This window comes from Triticum urartu, chromosome 7A (assembly GCF_056163025.1).
Source record: "Triticum urartu cultivar PI428250 chromosome 7A, HENAU_Tu73, whole genome shotgun sequence".
NCBI lineage: Eukaryota > Viridiplantae > Streptophyta > Magnoliopsida > Poales > Poaceae > Triticum > Triticum urartu.
In genome coordinates this window covers 559,327,945-559,350,026 of record NC_141879.1, presented here as the reverse complement: position 1 = coordinate 559,350,026, position 22,082 = coordinate 559,327,945, and the positions used below count along the sequence as shown (strand labels likewise).

General features: G+C 42.9%; 2 protein-coding genes across 2 annotated transcripts; both read left to right on the top strand.

Annotated features, from left to right (window-relative positions):
* The first annotated feature begins 7,192 nt into the window (after window positions 1–7,192).
* Window positions 7,193–11,341, top strand: LOC147960452 (SPX domain-containing protein 1-like). Its single transcript, XM_087535036.1, has 3 exons — window positions 7,193–7,657; window positions 7,767–7,899; window positions 10,637–11,341. Exons 1-3 carry the CDS (start codon window positions 7,358–7,360, stop codon window positions 11,089–11,091), a joined length of 888 nt encoding a protein of 295 aa, XP_087391162.1. The 5' UTR covers window positions 7,193–7,357; the 3' UTR covers window positions 11,092–11,341.
* A 5,399-nt stretch (window positions 11,342–16,740) lies between these two features.
* On the top strand, window positions 16,741–18,368 carry LOC147960451 (uncharacterized). The gene is made up of 3 exons (XM_087533357.1): window positions 16,741–16,863; window positions 17,390–17,666; window positions 17,749–18,368. Exons 1-3 carry the CDS (start codon window positions 16,834–16,836, stop codon window positions 18,366–18,368), a joined length of 927 nt encoding a protein of 308 aa, XP_087389483.1. The 5' UTR covers window positions 16,741–16,833.
* The last annotated feature ends 3,714 nt before the right edge of the window (window positions 18,369–22,082 follow it).

Sequence of the window (22,082 nt, the reverse complement as noted above, 5' to 3'; positions counted from 1 at the left end):
TTTTAATAAGATAGATACATGCATCGCTTAGATGCAGAGGCCGGGGCAAGCCTCCTTTTCCAAAAAAAATAGCATATGGCACAGTCCAACTAGTACTCCGTATGTCTTAGCTAGGGTTTGCTCTGCCTCTCACTGGCGCCGCCACTGGTCAGCCTCTTCTCTTTGGTTCTAGGACCATGGAGGCGCGGTTGATCCCGACCCTTGCAGGTGAGAGGGCTTCGATTTTAAGTGTTTCTTCCAGTTTTGTTAGGGTTTGTGCCATGCTTGGGAAGACGATGTGGATGCGGCCTTTTGAAATAGAATAAGGTTCTCCCCGCCTTGCCCCCGTTCTAGCATGATCGGAGGGCGTGTGAAGGTGCGTTTCCGACGGATCTCGTGGGATTTGGTCTGCGTTTATCTTTGGTGGATCCAATTGGACCTGATATTCGTTCGTCTGCATTCATGCGTCTGCAGGTTGGATCCTTTTGATCTACTCTTTTCTTCATCGATGGGCGGTTGCTGTTCTGTTGTATTGATCCTATGGGGTCTTTTTTTATAGGGAAAGGCCATCATGACTAGCTTTATTAAAATTAAACAACACTTATATCGTCCGCTAAATAATTAGAAATAAAACCTGGAGGTGAGTCCAACCACAAGTTTGGTGGATCAACACTTCCATTCTGCGCTAGCACATGAGCCACCATATTTGATTCGCGGTTACAATGCTCAATAACGACATTTCCAAAATTAACTATCAGTAAACGGCATTCTTCAAGAATTGGGCCTGCCACCATCGAGTGTCCAGAGTTTTGTTGGAGAGCCTACACTAAAATCAGACTATCCGTTTGCACCAACAAGGAGTTGCTCCCAACTGTATTAGCCAATTTTAAGCCTTCAACCAGAGCTGCAGCAATGACTGTCTACTATAATAAGGTTTGCCCAACTCCGATGAGGAAGGGGCCATAACGTTGGCGCACCTTCGGCTCGCTTCAATGCTTATAGTCATTGACCTAGATGTCATTTTTTACTTGTGATTCTCATTATACTATCTTGACAGATAATGAATAATAGATCAGAAGTTTTCTCGCGAAAAAATAAAAAAAATATTTTAGATTTGTCTAGATACAAAGGCTTTTCATTAAGATGTGATCCATCGAGATGTGATGTGAAAGTGCGGATCAATATTTCTATAATCGTACTTTTTTAAGTGATGCGCTGATATAAACTCAACCATGTTATATCGGGCGGCCGGCACGAAGACGAATATGCGGCTCCTAGCGTCCAGAAGAGTTGAACGTCACGAGGGATATGCTCATCCGATGCCGTTTGGCGACCCAAATGTTCCACGCTCTCGCAAAGGAAAACATTATCTCCGCCTCCGCCGATCCGGTGCTTCTTATCCTCCGCGCCATGTTCGTGATCATCCATAGGCCAACAAATTAGTGTCATGTTTATATCAAACTTTTTTTGTATATATCAAAGTTGAAGCACGACTGTAGAGAGATCGCTACATCTACACGTTGCAAACACGCACCGACGCGCGTAGACGAACAAAACCAGCCCAGCATGCACAGCAGTATTTTCAATTTTGGCCCGTTGGATGCGCATCCGCGCGAGAATATGCAAGAAAGGTTCGGGTCGTTCCTCCCGAGGGTTTGTACGGTTGGCCGCGAGCTCGGTTCAAATCTATAGCCCAGGCTGGCGGACGGTGGTCGCTCCCTCGGCCTCGGCGGTTCAGATCAGGCAGGCAGGCAGGGCAGCCTCTTCCCCGCGTCGCCTTGTCCCGGATCAGAAATCGAGGAGCAGCGCCGTCGACTCGCGCTTGAAAGCGATCCTTTGCGCAGCCGGCCATTGCTTGCTCGATCTGCACGGGCAGCCAAACGGGTCGATGATCCCTAGACATCTTTCAATGCAAAGGTGTTTAGATGAGGTGCTAAGTGCATTAAATATTTTAGCAACTCAACTCCTCAATGCATAGGTGCTTAACTTGTTGTTGCTAAACACATTTTATTTAATGAGTTAGCACCTAAAGTCTTTCATGCATTGGCTAAATTGTTTTATTTAAGTGGTTTGCTTAGGTTCTCGCGCTTGGCATTGGTTCTTCCTAGGTCACCAAAGTACTCTCTCCCCTTTTAAATGTTGTGCCATGTTATTTTTTTGCTTATGTGACATGCTTAGCACCCGTTCATGGTGGAGCACTGGGAAGGGCCCTAGGCTACGTCCTGTCTCGCTGGAAGCTTTTCTTTAAGCGAAAAATGTGCAGGATGGTACTTGGATAATGGTACAAATATCTACGACTATGCTACAAAACCTTTTTCGTTGTTGCAATTTCTAGGTCCATACATTTCGCCGTCCCTTAAAGTATCCTCTTAAAGACGGGGGAGCGGAGATTAGTCGAACCTCGAAACCTATGAAATTTTCTTTGTTGTGGATGGTACAATGGTTGTTCATGTTATGTGGTTAGAAGCTCCATTTCTCACTAGACACCACGCTTAGATAGCGGGGATTCATGAGTGATAAGGATTAAGAAGGTGTACGCCATAATAATGTAATTAGTAGAACATGCCAGATGTTTTAACAAAGGAATATGGTATTTTTAGATACTCCACCAATATACAACTTAGTGCTGTGAAAAATACAACTTAGTGCCGTGGACGATGTGATTTCAGAAATTTACGAAACAACGGTTATTAAAATGACTATTCAGACCGAAAACATGTATGAAATTCCTTTTTATCCATAAAAGCACCCACTAACAAGAGCTCTTTTAAAGACTATATACTACTAAAAGTGGGAAAAGCCATCCCACACGTAGATTAAAAGTTGACGAAAGGTAGGACATACTTTACAACCAAGACTAAAAAAACATATCCGTGGTCGTTTCATGTGGACCGCACAATAGTCCAACCACAACACACACTTTTCTGACCCAGTAGTAACACGTGACTACGACTGGCCCCTAACTAACTCCAGTATCCTAGTCTTCAAGTCGTTCAAGTTCAACTACGGTCTCTCACTACTTAAAATAGTGAAACAACCACCCTCACTTTTCAAAAACAAGCAAGCGGCCGCCCAGTGACACCTGGAGCGCACGCACACACACACACGAGAACACGAGAACTCGTGAGAAAAGGAATCCACGTATCACTGTTTTTAACGAGCATGAAAATCACGTCAAAGAGGCAGCAAAAGAACAGCGTGTAAATATTTTCTGGGTATTTGCCGCGAGGGAAAAGACAGCTTCGAGGTGGAGTTTCCTGTGGTTTTTTTTTTTTTTGACAGAGAGGGGAGGAGCGGGGGCTTTATGGCGGGACAGCGAAGCGCAGAGGATCTGGGGCAATATCCGGTTGGATATTCGGGTTCCAGGCAAGGAATTATGCTCCGAATCTTCCATCGCTGCAAGGTCATGGCGTGTGCGTGTCTTTCGGGAATAGTTCGGGAGTTTTGCTGCCGATCTTCTGTGCCGCGCCAGCTGTGTCGCTCCGTGCGGCTGCTCTCACCTTTTCGTTTTTCTTTTTGGATTGGATGAGCGGTTCCTTCGAGTATTCGTTGCTGTTTGTTTCGTTCTCTCGCAGCTTTTTCGAGTCTTCGCGTCGCCGATAGGAACCGAAAATCCAAAGTGGTGGATATGTATGTTACACGTGAAATAAAATAGAGTTTTTGGCGTCCGATTATACACTTTAAATGCTACGTGTATCGTGGCTGCTTTTCAAAAAGTAATATAATATGGTAAACCGTACTACTATGAAACAAGTCATTTTGCTCAAATGTGGCAACCCTTTTTTCTTTTGTGTGTGGACAAAACTTGTAGAAAAATGTATACATATTTCTAACTTCTAGCGAATTAGATTTCTTTTAAGAAACGCAGTTCAACATTCAGAACACGCACACACACACACACTCAACTCTATGTACATATGCACGTGATATATCCCATGAACACCTTAAAAAGACTGAGCTGGCAAATTTTAAAATTGACGAAGACAGCATGAACACCTCGTAGTCGACTGACACACCATACCACTCAAAAATTACGCCAGAGAGTCTGAAATAAATTCAGAAAATATACGAGCACTTGTATCAAGTCTAGCAATTGAACCCTGCTAGCAAAATCTAACACTTGAATCCCGTGGGCATGTTTCACCACAAAACCTAACCATTTAAGCTAGACTTGGTTCACAACTACTCATGAGTACCAATTTGTAGAAGATTTTCATTCTAACGACCTAGAATATGTATGCAAAGATTTACGGGGAGAAACCACACGAACAGCAACACTATGTTAGACACCAGGCTGCCACCATTTACTCATGGCACTGTCATCACTAACTCATGAGCCTTCTAAGAGCAGCTACATGCACATGGGGGCTATTGTGTCCAAGTAACATGCTATCAGAGAAAAAAGTGCTCAAAGTTGTCCATCATATTATTGCACGGAATATTCTGGTGGATATCTCTGACATGGCTACCTAATCACTTTGAAAAACATTTATGTTCATCTCAGACATGATCATCTGGGCTTATCGCTTCAGTGCTTCATCCTTCTATTGACTTTTGTTCTTATCCAGTTCATTTACAAAACAGTCCGCATTTTGTATAAATCTCTCCTTTCATCTATATAGGGCCTAGTACGATTTTTTAGGCTATTTTGTATAAATCCCTCATTCCATCTATATAGGGCCTAGTGTGATTTTTTAGGCTAACTTTTGTTCTTATCCAGTTCATTTACAAAACAGTCTGCATTTTGTATAAATCCCTTCTTCCATCTATATAGGGTCTAGTGCGATTTTTTAGGCTAACTTTGACCATATGTGAGGGCAATAATATATGACATGCAACTTACACAAATTATACAGTCAAATTCACGTGTGAAAGGAGCTTTCAATGATATAATTTTCACATTATACATCTCATGTATTATTAATCTTGTCAACAGTCAAAGGCGGTCTTGGAAAACACATTAAGCCCTATATAGATGGAAGGAAGGAGTAACAATCTTAACTAGCAGGCAAGTAATAAGATAACAAAATTGATCTTTTTTCTATGAGGAAACAAAATTGAGCTTATTTGCTAATAAATAGTGCCCAATGACAGTCTAAAAGAGATGCCACCTCTTATATGACATCCTTACAAAATATCACTTTTTTGGTCTTTTATAGTTATCCTTAATTGGTAGCAAGTAAAAAAAATCATAACTCCATTGAGCAAACCACAGAAAAAACGACAAATAGTATGAGAAACACAACATACATAAGGTGTTATCTACGAAAAGGACAAGTGTTGAATTCAGCCAACAAAACAAAACAAATTTTTGTTGAGAAACACAATACAACGTCGGACGCACAAACATGCACATACACACTACCCTACGAGGACCTTTGGAGGACTCGATCAGTAGATAACCGGATTGATGAGGTCACTACAAGCACCTCGTAGTTAATGGGCACGCCATACAAAACATCTGAAAGAATTGCACTAAAAAGTCAGAAACATATGCAGAAAAATGCGAGCACCCGTGCCAGATGATCGGGTGGACACACTCCGTTACACGAAACCTAACCAATTGAGCTATGCTTAATTCACAATAATACTTTTTTTATTCTCAATCAGGAAAGCCAATAGTGTCGCACTTGGGGTGTGTATAATTTTATTTAGTCCTAGAAATTTTCTTAGCATTGTGAAGAGCATTATTAATGTTTATTATTAGTATACAATTATTAATCAAAAGTGGTCTTGCGATCATGTAGCATATACTATTTGTGTAGCAAATCATGCTTAAGGTTTAGTCACCAAGATAAGATATATGTGACCCAAACCGGTTGGTTGAGAAAGATATTTTTGTAATAAATCAGTTGATTGGCAACATGGATGGACATATCCACGTTCTAGTATCAAATTGTCATGAACAAAAAATTTGATCTTTATTTATACCAGAGGGCCTTCTTTTATAGTTTCCCTATGAAATTAACCGAAGATGTAAGTAACTATGTAAATGCCATGTTACATTTTAGAACTCAATTCACAAAAAAGCAGTGACTACACTATCATGATTTTCCTCATCATGTATCCAACCGCTGCAGAGATTAAAGTGGTGAATTTTGTGGGCAGGGGAGATGTGGACATTGACATGGCCCTGTTCCATTAACATCCCAAAAGTTACACACACATGCATATATATGCATTGCATCCACATGTTCTTTCCTAACAATATACGATGGCGTGCACATCGATGTGTGAAGAACATGGTGGTGACTGATGAGAGGTGGATAATGACATGGCCCTCTCCCTAACATGTGAAAAGTTATATATGCATGCACAAACACAGAAAATTAACATTTTTATTGTGGTATGTATTTGGCTTGCTGGAATTTGGATCATCCATTTTTGCGCCACATCATCTTCCATCTCAACATCTGCCTGAGCAAAGTTGTCACATCACCATCCACCCTCGTGATTTTTGTCGCTCTACAGCCGACAAAGAGCACGATGAGAAAGCCGTGATAGTTTAAGAGCCACTGATGCATAGGAAGCATGTTGAGGGAGTCAAGCGAAATCATGAGAGTAGAATTTGTCAAGAAATAACTATCGTCTAACTGGATTCTATACCAATTTGTAGTGTGATGTTTTTTAACCACTTCAAATACACCGGTTTCTCTGTTTTTTGGGCAAGCCCTTCATTCCATTCATTCCAAAATAACTAAAGTTAGTACAAAGTTCCTTCATTTCAAAATAACTAAAGTTAGTATAAAGTTGAGTCACTTATTTTGGAAGATAGTATACAGTTAACCTTTCAAGTGGTAGGGTTTTATTTCGTGAAAAGACAATTTTCCGTTCGAATAGAATATCTATCAATTCGTCGAGATTCATATTCAACACCACATTAGAACAACAAACACCTCCCCGCAAAAAAAAAGAACAACAAACTTTTTTACCATTCTTCTCTCCACACCAATGTTTTTGTACATTTGCAACTTTATTTTCTCGGCCAATAAATTCCGTAGCTGTCCCACTGACATTTTATTTTAGAAGAAAAACAATTCACCTGCAAATTTCGTCAAACCCAGACGTGGTCTCGCTGTGATGAGCGCTGGTGCTGGGTCTCACTTGCGATCCGGAAAAAGAAACCCAGAAACGCAGGCGAAGAACAACCACTGGCGCACACCGCAGAAAAATAATATCCTCCCGCTCGCGAATATTCCACTCTCGCCTCGCCCGTCTCCGCATATCCTCTCCCCCCCCCCTTCCCTTTCCCCTCTATTTCACCACCCCCGTCCGCCGCAGGACCGCCGAACGCCCTCACAATCCCTCGATCCTCCGCCCCCCATCGCCATTGGAGATCGTGCGAGGAGGCGAGGATAGTTTCCGTGGGCCTGGGGCGATGAAGTTCGGCAAGAGCCTGAGCAGCCAGATCGTGGAGACGCTGCCGGAGTGGCGCGACAAGTTCCTGTCCTACAAGGACCTCAAGAAGCGGCTCAAGCTCATCGGCCTCGGCGCCGACGGCGAGGAGCGGCAGGCCAAGCGGGCCCGCGTCTCGGACCCCGCCGGGGACGGCGGCGACGAGGCGGCGGCGGCGATGACGCCCGAGGAGGCCGACTTCATGCGGCTCCTGGAGGCCGAGCTCGACAAGTTCAATTCTTTCTTCGTCGAGAAGGAGGAGGAGTACATCATCCGCCAGAAGGTTGCTAGCCGGCCGGCCGGCCGCCCGTCCAATTCGTCATTTTATTTTTATTTTCTTTGTAATTCGCGGAGTCCATTGATCTGACTGAGATTGCGGGTGAGTGGTGCAGGAGTTGCAGGACAGGGTGGCCCGGGCTGCCGGGATGGAGTCCAGGGAGGAGTTGCTGCGTGTGCACAAGGAGATCGTCGACTTCCATGGCGAGATGGTGCTGCTTGAGAATTACAGTGCCCTCAACTACACCGGTGAGTCGCCGCATCACCGCTGCATGGAGTTGTCTCTAGTTATTTATTTATGCTGTCTCCTAATCAGTGAGTACGTAGTACTTTGTTGTTGCTTATCTCGTTTTGGAATTGCTTGTGCGTGTAGTGGATGGGAAGGGAGTAGGAAGATGGTTCCAATACGGGTAATTAGGTAACTGAGCCTACATCTTAAAGCGGGGGAACTAAGATTGAGCTTTTGTGAACATGAGTCAAGAAAAAAGGGGAGTTGCCGTTCCTCCGAGCAGCTATGGCTTCCCTGTCAGTGAGTGGAGCACTTGTGTCACTGTCAATGCAAATAGATCCGCTGCGCCGTTGAAATTGCACGTGCACTCCCCCGGACGTTGACAAATATATAAATGGTCAGGGAGAAATTGCGTCAGCACGATATATCAACAGTTCGATTTGTTGCGAGAAATGAGCAATTTATCGCATAAGTGTAGATATCTTTTATCAGTTTGGAGCACACTATGTTTCTTTCTCTTGTGATTTGAAATGGCCTGAATAGGTTCTACGTCTTATGTGAACATGAGTAAAGAAAAAGAGGAGTTGCCGTTCCTCCGAGCAGCTATGGCTTCCTTGTCAGTGAGTCTAGCACTTGTGTCACAGTCAACGCGAATAGATCCGCTGCGCCGTTGAAATTGCGCGTGCTGCTGCCCCGGCCGTTGACAAATGTATAAATGGTTGGGGCGAAATTGCGTCAGCACGATATCAATAGTTTGATTTCTTGCGAGAAATTAGCAATTTATCGCGTAAGCATAGATATCTTTTATCAGTTTAAATCACACTATATTTCTTTCTCCTGTGATTTGAAATGGCCCTAATAGGCTCTACTCCCCCCTTCCCATAATATATGAGCGTTTTTGACACTACGCTAGCGTAAAAAATGCTCTTATATTATGGGACAGAGGGAGTACATTTTTAGGTCTACTAGACATGATTTTGTCTGGCTTTCTGTAGAAATCGTCAAATATTCGACTATAGATCTAGACTTATAAACATAAAAAAAAATTTGTAGAAAATAAGTTGTTCTTTTCAGTAGCGTGAAATTGCATCTCACGATGTAATAAGACTTCTAAAGTCACATGATGCATTGAACTTTTGTCATTCAAGATGGTGTTCTGCTATTGTCACTAAAAATATGTTTTGTTTTTCACATACTCACACAATGTCCTGATGACGTTGTATTATGCGCTAGATCATTTACTTCCTCTCCAGACTGTCCTGCAATGAGCATATATAGTGCTTGTGCAAACTAGGTCTTCATTTGTTAGCTTTACAATTGATTACTCTTGTTTCCTCTTTGTCAATATTGCTGCTTCTAGTGTGAAAAAAATGCTGCTCTAGTTATCATTGGGGTTGCTGACAAATCATATAATATAATCTAAAACAATTTAAGTGCCAGTTTTGATGGTTGTTGTTTTCTCTTGGGATCAAATTTACTAACCTGGATGAGAATATGTTAGAATTTAGTAGCACTAAAGCTTAATAGTGAACATATGATCTTGTTAAGTTGAGGGGTTTTATCAGTTCGCCTTTTTCTTTCTTTCGGCTTGGCAAATTATTGCGGGTGGGATCTTTTTTCCTCTGTACTCTTTGTTAGATAAGCTCATTTTTTGCACCATGACAAGCTCAACATGTTAATGAACATTGAATCAATTAGCAAGGTTGATATGCAGTTAACTCCCTTTTACTAATCGGAAGATCAATGGAAATTTCATGGATGATTATATAGTTTTTGCATGTTTTGGAGAAGTCTGGATGCAAACTCATATCCAAGTGCATAAATTGGGCCACAAGTGCCCCTCGCCCAAACATCTTTTAGTGGACACGCTGTGGCCCACTCAATACCATATTGGCTCCTTTTATGTGTCCTTTGTAACAATGCAACTATCAAAGTCGGTGGCAAAAAGCTTTTATGATCTATTTTATGTTCAAAAATTATTTAATGAAATGACCTAGGAAACTTCTGATTAAATTGGGCAAGTCAAGTACTGAAGTCCCGTCACTGTCTCAAAGTGTTCACTTGCTGATTGTTAGTGACACATAAAAAGCCTTACCTTTGAATTTATTTTTTTTGGTTTTATGACAAACCTGACATGCCAGATGCATGGTTTCTGTATACTTTAACAGGATTTTTTCACCATTTGTTCTTGTCACCATTTTTACTTGTGGTGCTAGTGGAGGGATCAGGGTTTTTTTTACGGGAAAGCGTCCGGGCTAGCTTTATTCAATTTCAAATAACACTTACATCATCTGCTAAAAATTTAAAAATAAAATCAGGGGGTGCCTCCACCCACAAAGCAGGAGGGTTAGCACTTCCCCATTTAGCTAGCTCGTGAGCAACTATATTTGATTCCCTAATACAGTGCTCGACAGTAACCTTCCCGATATCCTGAAGACAATTTCGACAATCCTGTAACACCGGCGCTGCCACCATTGAATGCCCTTCATTTGAATTTAGTGCTTGTACCACAGTGGAATTATCTAATCTTACCACCAAGTTATTGCATCCACGGATTCGCTATAGAGGGGGCACGATAAGTTACCTATGGCTGTGCTGTTCCTAAAATGCAGCTTCTTAGCACTTGTATGTTTGTTTCCTGTCTGTCATTTTCAGCAGATTTCACCTAATTTATTTTTAGAATTTGCTAACGATAAAAGTGCCTAGCTATTTGATATTTCATCATCAACGATGCTCATGTTTCTGTTGCAATTACAGGGCTGGTGAAGATTCTGAAGAAGTATGACAAGAGAACTGGGGCTCTTATCCGTCTGCCCTTCATCCAAAATGTGCTGCTTCAGCCTTTCTTCACCACTGACCTCCTGTACAAGCTTGTGAAGGAGTGTGAGGCCATGCTCGACCAGCTCCTGCCATCAAGCAAACCATCTGTATCAATTGAAGAGGGAAAAGAAGATGGCAACACTGCGGACCAGCATCTGAACCCCAGTTCTTCCTTGGCTAACAGCAGATGTATTCCGGAGCTTGATGAGATTGAGTTTATGGAGAGCATGTACATGAAGAGCACGGTTGCGGCGCTTAGGGCTCTGAAAGAGATCCGAAGCAAAAGCTCCACAGTCAGTGCTTTCTCGTTGCCACCTCTTCAGGGCAATAATGCACCCGAAGAGCAGGAAAGGTGGACGAAGATATCTGTGATCGAGCAGGCTGCCAAATGAGAAGACCGATGCTGTGACACACGATACCTCTTACTCAGTCAACCTTAATCTTGATGTTCGCTGGAGATGCAACCAGGACCTCACCTGTTTCATTTCAGTAATTTGTAAAATTCGACGATTCCTAACAGCTGTAAAATGGTGGAAATGTTCAGTGTACATTGTTAAATCATATAATGCCATCGAAACCATCAGAGTGAGCCTATAAGGTTTTATTCACTACTGTGAATTAAAACATGTATATTTGCTGTTCTTTGGTCTGTTGACACTAGTCAGTCTTTGGTACAGAACTGGTTTATGGATTGCACAGAGTTAACTTTGATCAATTCGATTCAGATTCTGCATTCAGGCATATCTGCACTATATGTACCACTAAAATTGTTTCTTCACTATGCAGTAGGAGACGAAGTATACAGCTTTGCTATAGATTTTTTTACTGTATTATACTCTCTTCGTTTCTAAATATAAGTTTTTAAAGAGATTGCAATATCAACCACTTACGAAGCAAAATAAGTGAATCTGCACTCTAAAATATATCTATATACATCCGTATGTGGTACATAGTAAAATCTTTACAAAGACTTATACTCCCTTTGTTTCAAAATAGATGACCCAGCTTTGTACACTAAAGTTAGTATAAAGTTGGGTCATCTATTTTGGAACGGGGGAGTATTTAGAAACGGAGAGGGTAGTTGAGTAATGTTGCCGAGATTTTCGTGTTAATATTAGAAACATGTGGTTACATGATTATCAGATTGCCACTTTTTCTAGGGGTAACACTTCGATTCGTACGGTTCTTGCAAACTCAGGAATCGAGGAAAACAATGTCATGTTCGTTTGGGTTTCAAAAGTTTGAATTTGCATCAAATTTGTTTGAAATTAAAGAATATTTCCAAGATGAATGCAAAATTCCTTTGGAATGTATTCCAAAACAACCCAAGATTAAATTCCCACAACTTCCAATCCTACGCACAAGAAAATTCTAATCATTCTAAGCCTTCAAATTTCCTATGAAAACAAGTTGAATCAAATAAGCACTCATACTTTCTGAACGGAACGGAACTAGGAGTAAGTCTAGTTACTCTTTAGGGTTAACTTCAGAAGTGTATTATTTCAATACTAGCCGCACCCATAAACTGGAGGATAAAGACACAATTTTGTTAGTAAGGATAATAAAATAAAAATTGAAGTAATACTATTTGTTACTTCAGCTCTACAAAAATATTGAGCACAATAAAAGTGAAAACATTTTTCCGCAAATGTTTATAGATTCCTAGTGTATTGCTTGGGTTCACGCTAAATTATTTTGGGAACTTTTGATGGTATGAAAAAAATGCACTTTTTGGATTTTTTTAAATGTCTCATTGCTTGGACCGCCTTGTATTTCAACTCATCTATGTTATGAACTGGTAATTGCACATGTGCAAACATATCCAATTAACACAAATGAACAATGACAAACTTATTTCGCTAGAAATTTACAAATATTTTGTCTAACATTTTTATATGGCTTTTTACCTCCAATAATAGTGACGGCAAGAAAACTATAAAATTGCGTAATTTTGCATACTTCCTAAGAAATGTTGTTATATATTAGATCAAAACAAAAATCGAGCAGTCATATGTATGTAGATCATAAAATTTCATTTCAAATTTGAAAACGTTCACATCTTGAGAGCAAAGACATGAAACTTTTTATATTAAAGAAATATCATATGAAAAACAAATGTGCAAAGACAAAGAAAAAGCGATCGGGCTAGTTACTTTGTTAGAGTAAGATTTCCGCTTTCTCTACGAATAGACACCATGCCCCTTGGGCAGGTGGGCTATTTCCTAGACTTTGTGAGGGCCTAGAGAGCATTGTGTTTTGGAGGCGAAGCTCCTCCCTTTGTTGACCCATTCCTTGTGTTCATCTCTCTTTGCTTTAAGGCTATCTTTGAGAGTGGAAAAGAGAAACTTATGAGTTGTTAAGAGCGATGAGGAAATTTTAGTTGCAAATAAAATCTGAATGACGCCAATAAAAATTCAATAAGTTCCAGATACATCACAAACTTTTGTTCATTATTATTTTCATATTTATCAATATTGATGATGTTTTTATTAGGACACACACAGTATGGCAACTATGTTCCAAAGTTTGCGAAGGAAACCCTTCTTCAACATTGGCATAGTGAACGTGTCGTGGAATTGTCACGACAGATGTCCTCGTGAAAGGACTTAGTTGTGGAGCCATTGCGACATGATTAGCTTAAAGGGGTTAAACGGGACAAAGGACACGAGGAGTTTATACTGGTTCGGCCCCTTGCGGTGAAGGTAAAAGCCTAATCCAGTTTGAGATGGTATTGTTAGGGTTTCGATTACCAGGGAGCGGATACGCTTTGCCTGGCTTTTGATATGTTGTCTCTTCTCCTAAGCCGTTGCCGGGTCGTCCCCTTATATACATGGGTTGACGTCCTGCGGCTTACAGAGTCCCGACCGGCTCATACAACCGTGTTCGGCCCGGTGACTTATCTTACATGCCTTACAATACAAGTTACATATACATGGCGGTTTACACTTATGAGCCTTAAGCCGCCTTTCGGTTTGGGTCCTTTAATAGGCCTACTTCATGAACCTCCATCTTCAACATACTCATGGGCTTTGTCCAGATGAACCGCCATTGGGATAACCCGGCCCCTCCTGGGCGGGTCATATCCAATAGTCATATCCCCAACATTAGGCCCCAGGTTGATTTGAACTTGTTCATGTCAATCTTCAACACTTAGAAAAATCCTTCTTCATTTTCCTGTGAGATGTTATAACCTGCCATGACGTCACCTGTTATTAATACCACATACGACCCAAATCTTAATAAACCTTCTCTTTTAACGAACCTTCGAAAATCGAGGCGCTCGTGCCGTCACCTATCCATTTCCTTGTCTCCTCGATTCTCGCGCCTGCCACTTGTCCTTCCAATCCTGTAAATAAGGCCATGAGTCCTCTTTCCATTCTCCCCCTTTGCCTTCTCGTCTTCGTCTTCCTTCTCGCAACGCTCCAGCACGCCCGAGCTCTGCCGCCGTTGACCTTCATCCACTGCATCAACACCGGCCGCTGCATCATCCTGAACGAATCAGAACGCCGCCATCGACCCTCCACTGTCCATCAGCGTCAGTAAGTCTTCATCTTTCCTCTTGATAGATCTGTCTTAGGGTTTCCTTGTTCGTCGGCGTTCATCACCGTTCCTCCTTCTGCTTCCTTAAATTGCATAGTTTTGATCCGAAAAAACAATATAGATCTTGCGCGGTAGCAGTTTTAGCACTTGTTTTTGATATCAGAATGTATCCTCATCTCAACAGATCTCATCTGGGCACCCCCACTTTTCTGCTGCCGCCACCTTAGGTTTATATTTTATTTCTTTTTTCTGAACAGCTACAGATCCAATCTTATAGCTTCAACCCGTGAAACCTGTTTGTCCCAACACTTAGTAGAATTTGCTCTTGTCAGATTTTGAATATCCGTGTTGGTCATGGCGGCTTACATCACCGGCTTACAATTACCCATATATCATTAGGCCCCACTTAAGCCGCCATTCTGAATATATGCTGCGTCTTTTATCTCCGGCTTAATGAATCAATTTGAACCGGCAAACCTTTCTTCTTTTTTAGGCTTCTTTGTTCACAATGCCGCCAAAGACAGTCACTTCGTGTAACCGGGTTCCCTCCATCGTTACTGAGGGCACACTCAAAGATTTTGTCAAAATCGGGTATTTGCCAGCAAAAAGTGTCATGCATTATCGCGCCCCTGCTCCAAGCGAAGAAAAATCTCGGCCCAAAGATGACGAATTCATTGTGTTTACTGATCATATGAATCAGGGCTTCTCACCACCCGGTTCTAAATTTTTCCGAGATGTTCTGCACTTCATTCAACTCCATCCTCAAGACATCGGACCCAATTTTGTGTCAAACATCTGCAACTTTCAAGTTTTCTGCGAAGTATATCTTCAAGAGGAGCCCAGTGTCGAACTCTTTAGGGAAATTTCTATTTGAACCGCCAAAACAAGTTTACAAACAGGCCCAGCTTGGAACTTGGCGGAATCTCAATCCAACGAAGAAGAGATGCCATCTTCCCTTATGCTCGCCTGCCGAGTCATCCCAAAGATTGGAACCAGACATGGTTTTACTGCAAGGATACCTCTCCGGCTGACGAGAATCCATTGCCGGGTTATCGTACTGAACGTCTTGACCTGAAGCATAATCTCCCGGAAAAGCTCTTAGGCGCTGAACGTAAAAAGCTTGCCCCCACAATTGCGAAGGTCAAGGCTTTGCTGGGAAACAGACTATCTGGCATTGATTTGGTCTGGTGCTGGGTCTCGTGGCGAATCATACCCTTGAGCCGCTGACCCGGCTTAATGTGTACTTATACAGGCGGTACAAAGGATCCATTACGCCATAGCCCCTTGCGCTTAATGGATGATGCTATTACTGAAATGACAAAAACCCTTCTGAATGAAGATATAGAAGACTGCAACAAAGTGGGTCTGAACCCTTTCTGCACACTTAATCCGCCGCCAGATGTGAGCCTCTTAACTTACTTTACTTTCATCTCATCAGTCAGATATTGCACTAACTCAATTTTACTGTCTTTCACAGGCTAAATCTGATTTTTGGAAGGCAAAGTATGACCATGAAGCCGCCAAAAAGGCCAGGGCTGCCAAGAGAGCCGCCAAGAAACCCACCAAGAAGCATAATAAGAAACCAAGTGCCTCTGAAATGTTTGAGCTAGATGATAGCGCTGAGTCAGAGGTAGCCCTTGACTCCCTTGGCTCCTTTTTCAATTATCTTATTGACATTGACTACTCTCAGGATGACACGGGGGCCAGCCAAGCAGTTGAAGAAGAGGTAACCATTATTCCCTCTGGCTCAGCACCTTTGCCAAGACAAAAAATTCGACGAGTAATCCGGAAAGTAAGCTTTTCACACCCCTTAGCTCATTTGGATCCTCACTTTCTTTTGAAGCAAAAGCAGCACGAGAGCCGGCACCAGACTCGGAACAACGGAGGTGAAGAATTGTCCTCCGGTTTACCAAACACTCTGGCTCCATGGAAACGCCGAAGCGAGGTCTTTTCAAACATAAATTCCCTTTACCCGCCGACGGGCCTCGTTCACCATCCACTCAATTCCTCTAATTCAAATACCAGGAGGTTTCCCGTTCTTCCTCTGGCGACTCATCACAGACCCAGCTGCCGGCTTTCAAGACTGCCCCTGGGTAACGACAATTACTTTTTACTCTGTACTTCTTTACATTCATACAATTATACTGATTTGTCACAACTCGTGTAGCGGACAAGCAAAGCCTAGTAAGAAGGCAAAGGTGACCAAACCAACTGAGGCACCTGAAGTTGTTGAAATGGAGCAGCAAGTCTCTGCACCCGAAGTCTCTGAAAAATAGCCAGAAGAACCTGCCTCTGACACTCCACCTGAAATTTCCGACCTCTCCGTTGAACAGACCAATACCGACTCTTTAAACACTGAACCATCAAGCTCGCTTAAGCCGCCAGAGACTCATGCTGATGACGTTCTGATCACTGGCACCGGTTTTATAGAACCGGGAAATCCAATTGTCTTGGCCAAGCACTCCACCAAGCAAGAGGTTATTGAGAGGCGGAAAGTGAGGTTTGATGTCTCCCACTATGCACAATTGAGCAGCAGTGAAATTCTGTCTGGCTACCTCAACCAAGTACACTCCAGCCATGATCTTGAAATTGATATGGTGAAGCAGATGCATCAAAAGAATGAGGTATGATTTCCGGCTTTAAATAAGTTATGTATATCCCGCCAGCCCCCAAGTCTACTGGTTATGATAAGATTGGATATGATGTAGACTTAAAATAATCCATAAGCATCTGTAGTAGAATCCTTGCAAGGCCGGTTTAGAATTACACTGGATGTTTAAACAATTTAGCATTGCATCCGTAGTCCCCAAGGGTCGGTTTAATCAGCACGAATGAGCCGGTCCTATTTACTATTGTTTAAAAGTGAAAGCTTATCTGTGTAGCCTCCATAAATTGGCTGTGATTGTTTATAGCACAACCGGGTCATCATAAAATAGTAGGAAGACACAAGCGATATGCATTAGCCCCCAAGTGCCAAGTAGCCTTGCTTGCAAAGTGCTTGGGACTTATTCACATGAGCCGCTTTGTATTAATAAATTTTTCGGCAGGCATTAGCCCCAAAGTGCCAAGTGTTGTTGCTTGCAAAAGACTTGAGATTTATATTCCTGTAACCCTGATATGAACATGTTGACAACTCTGTGTTTTATACAGGCTGCTACTGCTGAACTTGAATCACAATTGACTGATGCAAAGACCTGGCTGTCGAATCAGGAATATGAGACCCGGAAGGCTGAGTCAAAATTCCAGTTTAGCATATCTGAGACGAAAAAACTGAAAACCAGCTTTGAGGCGGAGAGAAAAACTTGGCCTGAAGAAAAGACTGCTTTGATGCAACGAGCTGAGAAAACAGAGGCGGCTCTTCAAGAGGTGACCACTGAGCTCACCAACTTAAAACACCGTGTATCTCAGATGGTTTCTGCTATCTTTGGTGAGTCGCCTTGCTAACCATCCAAAGTGAATCCTTTTCTTGATAGTATAAACCGCCGCTAACCAATCTGTAATTTACTCAGGTCCCAGGAGCAGCAATCTTAACCAAGATATGCTTGTGAAGCTCAAAGCTGTTTACACTCTTGTTGAACAACTTTATACTGGAGCTCAGCGTGCACTAGCCACAATTTCTCGAACTAATGCAGCACATACTCTCTTGATAGATGTCTTGAAGAAACTTTCTGTGCTGCCTACTAGGATTGACGAGATGAAGCGATCATCTGCAAGAGCCGGCGCCGTGACAACTTTGAGCCGGGCTAAAGCATGGGTACCAGAACTAGACCCGGCCGATGTAGCCACTGGATACCCAAGCTTAAAAGAGGATGGTACTCCGTTTGACCAAAATGACTTTGCGGCTTGTATGAAAGATATACGTCCAATGGCAACTCAGATTGCCAATGACTCAGACCTTTTGAAGTACCATCTGGCTTATAACAAAGAAAATCAGAAGATGCCCACGCCGACTTATAGAGTGATGGATCTGATCCCTCCAATCCGTAAGCATACTTTTGCCCCTAAAGTTGAGCCGTCTGATCTTATAGATGACAAAGCTGAGTTTCAAGCTTTATCTGGTATCGATTGGTCATCACCAAATTTTCAGACGGTGGAGGAGGACGAAGAACCGGAAAGGGATGACCCGTAGGCCTCAAATCAGCAAGGCCAAGAAGAATGAACCGCCGGGCAGTGTACATGCTTGATCCTTGCAAAACACTTGATCTTGTTTTACTCATGGAGTCATGTAATAGGGTAGTAAAACTTTTAATCCGCCGTGCCATCGTGCGCATTTCTGTTTTGCGCAATACTGTTGATCTGCCAATTTGAGAAACTATCTCTATATGCTTATGATAGCGTGGATTTATGCAGATCATTGTGATAATTATCCTGCACACAAACAAATCACAAGTACCCTGGCAGTTTACCGCCGGGCGGGTCATGATACCCAATTGAAGCCACTGGGGACGTAAAGTTCATAACCAGGGCGAGTCTAACCACAATGCTGAATAAAATATCGTATCTGTGGTGTGTACTTAAACTGCCGGTTTATCAGCTTCATGCAATTAGAATTTTTAGAGCTATAACTCTAAACATCAGATTCTTACGCTCTGGCGACTTAGAGTCTGCCATCCTGGCGGGTTGCAAAAAACCCAAAAGATGCTTCAAATATGAGTCATAAATAGGGCAGCTTGGCCCGATTTGTAAAACCAAATGGCGAAAAAGAGATGAAAGAAATAAGAAATCAAAAAAATTTGAGGCTTTTGTAGGCCGCCAAGCCAAAGTGTCTTCTTCGATGAAACTAGCCTGAGCCACTGGAAGGTACGTGCTTTCCGTGAGCCGGCACTTACAGTACCCAATCAACATTTGAACCTAGATAAAGTCAGGTCTTGTTTAAAGATAGACTTATCGGGAGTACGCAGGGCAGAGTAGCAGCATGCATCACGGGCCGATTTATCCAAGTTTCAAGGAAGGCGGCTTATGAAGCCTGGATCTATCCTGACTATCTGTAAGCCGTGCTCTTGCATGACAAACCGTCGTTTGAACCTTAGCAAGCTCAGGACCTTTGGTGAATACACCGTAAAAGACTGATTGTTTAAGAGTTCAGCGGATCAATCAGGATGACCTGATGGAGTTGAAGCAGCTGGTATACAGGTAGGATGACCCGGAAAGGTTATGTCCTCTTTGGTCAAATACGCCTATGTTTGAACAAGATAACCTGGTCAAGAGGGTAGTAATGCCATGTTCTCTTTGGTGAAGACACCTATGTTTGAACAGGAAGCCCCCAAGTGACACACTTACGAATCATGCTCGTCGGGGACCTATGTTTGAGCTGTGCTGTGCATCCAACTCTCTTTGGTCCCTGAAATTTGGGCATCAAGCCTATTAAGTGAACATATAAGATGACATAAAGACTCAACTTCGATGAAGTGAAACGACAGAGGCCTTGAATTATCAAGGATGCCAGCTTTATTATATTGTTTATAATATATACATCATCAGACTAATGTACATCATGAGATCTGGTGGCTCAAGTATAGTAGGGCCGAAGATGAGCAATGTTCCATGGCCGACGGGTCTCCTTCTCCGATGTGCGTGAGTCCTTGTGGTCTCGAACGTCGATAAGGTAGTATGACCCATTATGCAGATTCTTGCTAACCACGAAAGGTCCTTCCCAAGGTGGTGATAGTTTATGCATATCCGTCTGATCCTGGATGAGCCGGAGCACTAAGTCGCCCTCTTGAAAGGTTCTGGTTTTGACCCGGCGGTTGTGGTAATGATGTAGATCTTGCTGGTAAATGTCTGAACGAGCCGCCGCGAGGTCACGCTCCTCATCTAACAGGTCAAGTGCGTCTTGGCATGCCTTTTCATTGTCAGCTTCAACATAAGCCGCCACCCGGGGTGAATTGTGACGGATGTCACTAGGGAGAACCGCCTCTGCTCCATAAACCACGAAGAAAGGTGTGTAACCTGTAGATCTTTTGGGGGCTGTATTGATACTCCATAACACTGAGGGTAACTCCTCCGCCCAACAACCCGGTGTTCTTTTCAAAGGAACCATAAGCCGGGGCTTGATGCCTCGTAGAATCTCTTGATTAGCTCGTTCCGCTTGACCATTGGATTGAGAGTGAGCCACAGAGGAAACGTCAAGCCGAATATGCTCCCGTTGACAAAATTATTTCATAGCGCCTTTAGAGAGATTAGTACCATTATCTGTTATGATGCTGTGTGGAAAGTCAAAACGGAAGATCACCTTCTTGATGAATTGAACCGCCGTTGCCGCATCACACTTACTAACCGACTCTGCTTCAACCCACTTAGTGAACTTATCAACTGCCACCAAAAGGTGTTTTTTTATCCTTGGACCTCTTGAAGGACCCAACCATATCAAGCCCCCAAGTCACAAACGACCAAGTAATTGGAATCATCCTCAACTCTTGAGCCAAAACATGAGCTCGTCGTGAAAACTTCTGACAACAGTCACATTTGCTGACCAAATCCTCAGCATCAGCATGAGCCGTCAACCAATAAAAACCGTGACGAAAAGCCTTGGCGATGAGAGATTTAGAGCCGACCCGATGACCACAATCTCCTTCATGAATCTCTCACAGAATCTCATAGCCTTCTTCAGGAGAAACACAATGTTGAAACGCCCCTGTGGCACTGCGATGATGCAACTCCCCATTAACAATCATCATTGACTTAGATCGCCGGGCTATCTGCCTGGCCAAGATCTCATCTTCAGGTAACTCGCCCCGGGTCATGTAAGACAAATACGACACTGTCCAATCAGGAATAGCATGAAGAGCCGCCACCAATTGTGCTTTCGGGTTAGGAACATCAAGATCCTCCTCTGTAGGCAACTTGATAGAAGGGTTAAGCAAAATATCCAGGAAGATGTTAGGTGGTACCGGCTTATGCTGAGACCCTAACAGGCTTAAAGTATCACCCGCCTCGTTCTTCCTGCGATCAATGTGCTCAACTTGGTAACCCTTGAAGTGACCCGCAATAGCATCAACCTCTCGACGATAAGCCGCCATGAGTGGATCCTTAGAATCCCAAGTACCAGAAACTTGTTGAGCTACCAAATCTGAGTCGCCAAAGCATCTCACCCGGCTTAGATTCATCTCTTTAGCCATTAGAAGACCGTGGAGCAAGGCTTCATACTCAGCTGCATTGTTAGTACACGGGAACATTAACCGGAGAACATAAGAAAACTTATCACCTCGTGGGGAAGTCAAGACAACTACAGCCCCGAGCCTTCCAACTACCTGAATCCATCAAAGTGAATAGTCCGATAGTGTTATTCGGCTTTTTCTCAGGTGTCTGCAACTCTGTCCAATCATTGATAAAATCCACGAGTCCTTGGGACTTGATGGCCGTACGAGGCACATACTTCAAACCATGCGGTCCAAGCTCAATGGCCCACTTGGCAACCCGGCCTGTGGCTTCCCTATTTTGGATGATGTCTCCCAAAGGAGCAGAGCTAACCACAGTAATGGGATGACCCAGAAAATATTGCTTAAGCTTCCGGCTTGCCATGAAAACCCCATACACAAGCTTCTGCCAGTGCGGATACCTCTGCTTGGACTCCATAAGTACCTCACTTATGTAGTAAACTAGCCGTTGAACCGGGTACTCCTTGCCTGCCTATTTCCTTTCCACCACAATGGCTACACTGACAGCCCGGCTATTAGCTGCCATGTATAACAACAAAGGCTCTTTATCAATTGGAGCAGCAAGAACGGGCGGCTTAGCCAACTGTTTCTTCAGATCCTCAAATGCTTGATTAGCAGCATCACTCCAAATAAAGTGATCTGTCTTCTTCATAATCTGATAAAGAGGGATAGCCTTCTCCCCTAAC